The sequence below is a fragment of the Eimeria mitis genome, genomic scaffold (assembly GCF_000499745.2).
Source record: "Eimeria mitis Houghton genomic scaffold, Emh_scaff2430, whole genome shotgun sequence".
Taxonomy (NCBI): Eukaryota; Apicomplexa; class Conoidasida; order Eucoccidiorida; family Eimeriidae; genus Eimeria; species Eimeria mitis.
In genome coordinates this window covers 6,512-8,272 of record NW_013570768.1, presented here as the reverse complement: position 1 = coordinate 8,272, position 1,761 = coordinate 6,512, and the positions used below count along the sequence as shown (strand labels likewise).

Here is a 1,761-nt window from a genome sequence, read left to right as displayed (position 1 = left end):
GCTGCTGCTGCTGCTGTTGCAGCTTCTGTTGAAAGCTGTTGCTGCATCTTTTGCTGCTACAGCTGTTGCTGCTGTAGCTTTCCTTAAAGCTGCTGCTGCTGCTGTTGCTGCAGCAGTTGCTGCTGCTGCAGCCTTAATTAAACTCTTTTGCTGCAGCAGTTGCTGCTGCAGCTTTAATTAAACTCTTTTGCTGCAGCAGTTGCTGCTGCAGCAGTTGCTCTTTATCCAGCTTCTGTTTCAAAGCTGTTGTTGCAGCTGTTGCTGCTACTGCTGTTGTTTCTGCTGCAGCTTTTGCTGCAGCTGCTGTTGCAGCTGTTGCTGCTGCAGCTATCCCTGCTGCAGCCGTCTGTGCTGCATCTGTTGGTGCTGCAGTTCTTGCTGCTGCAGCTGTTGGTTCTGGAGCGGTTGCTGCTGCAGCTGTTGCAGCTGCAGCTGTTGCTGCTGCAGCTATTGCTGCTGCAGCTGTTCGTGCTGCTGTTGCTGCTGCTGCAGCTAGCTGCAGCATTCTCTTTTGTCTGCTGCAGTGTCTGTGGAGGCGNGTGCTGCTGTTGCTGCTGCTGCAGCTAGCTGCAGCATTCTCTTTTGTCTGCTGCAGTGTCTGTGGAGGCGGCGATGATTTGTATGGGTCTTGTTTTTGAGAGGCCGCCTTTTGCTGCTGCAGCAGCAGCAGCAGCAGCAGCACCAGGGGGAGGAGAAGGAGCACCAGCAGGAATAGAAACAATATCACCGATTGCTGCTGCTGCTGTGTGCTGCCGCAGCGCAGCAAGACATGAAGCAGCAGCAGCAGCAGGAACAGCAGCAAGAAGACCGCCGCTTGTTTGGGGGTCAAACAGCAAAGGGAAAACCAGAGAGGGATCGGGGCAGGTGCTGCAGCAGCAGCAGCTGATGCTTCCTTCTCTATCGTTGCTGCTGCTGCAGCAGCTGCTGCTGCTGCTGCTGTTGCTGCAGCTGCTGCTGTTGTTGTTGCTGCAGTTGTTTTTCACAGCTGTCCCCTCTCTAGCTAGTTGCTGCTGCTGCTGCTGCGGGTATAGATTTGGAGGCAATGGGGCCCTGCAGCAGCAGGATCCTCGTAGCTGCTGCTGCAGCAGCTGCAGCAGCAGTCTTTCATTCCCCTGCTGCTGCTGCTGCGCCGGTGCTAGGCCCCTGGCGTTGCCGAGGTGTAGAGACACCAGAGGGGCCTCAACCCCCACCTCTGCTTCTGATGATACTAGCAGCCGCTTCACTGCTGCTGCTGCGTTTTCTATAAACAGAGATGCATGCAGCCTGCAGCGCGTGAGCTCAGCAGCACCAGGCAGCAGCGGGATACGGCTTAGCCATACACGTGCACCCAGCAGCNGCAGCGCGTGAGCTCAGCAGCACCAGGCAGCAGCGGGATACGGCTTAGCCATACACGTGCACCCAGCAGCTGACCCCCTGCTGCTGCTGTTGCTGCTCCTGCTGCTGCTGCTGCTCCTGCTGCTGCTGTTGCTGCTGACGGAGCACCTCCTGCTGCTGCTGCTGCTGCTGCTGCTGCTGCTGCTGTGCTGCTAGCCCGGCTCTCCTTCGCCAGCGCCTTGTTAGATGTATCCAACACTTCTAGCAAGTGACCCACCAACCCGAAACCTGCAGCAGCAGCAGCAGCAACAGCAGCAGCAGCAGCAGCAGCAGCAGCAGCGAAATGCAACCGTGTGTAAGCGAGTGTCCCCTGATGGAGCGGGAAACTACCGCCAGCAGCAGCAGCAGCAGCAGCAGCAGCAGCAACAGCAGCAGCAGCAACAGCAG

The 1,761-nt window shown here is 57.5% G+C and overlaps 1 protein-coding gene across 1 annotated transcript; it reads right to left on the bottom strand.

Annotated features, from left to right (window-relative positions):
• Positions 1-133: 133 nt before the first annotated feature.
• EMH_0053730 (uncharacterized protein) lies at positions 134-505 on the bottom strand (the record flags this gene model as incomplete). The annotated part of the gene is made up of 1 exon (XM_013497037.1): positions 134-505. One exon carries the CDS (start codon positions 503-505, stop codon positions 134-136), a length of 372 nt encoding a protein of 123 aa, XP_013352491.1.
• Between the last annotated feature and the right edge of the window lie 1,256 nt (positions 506-1,761).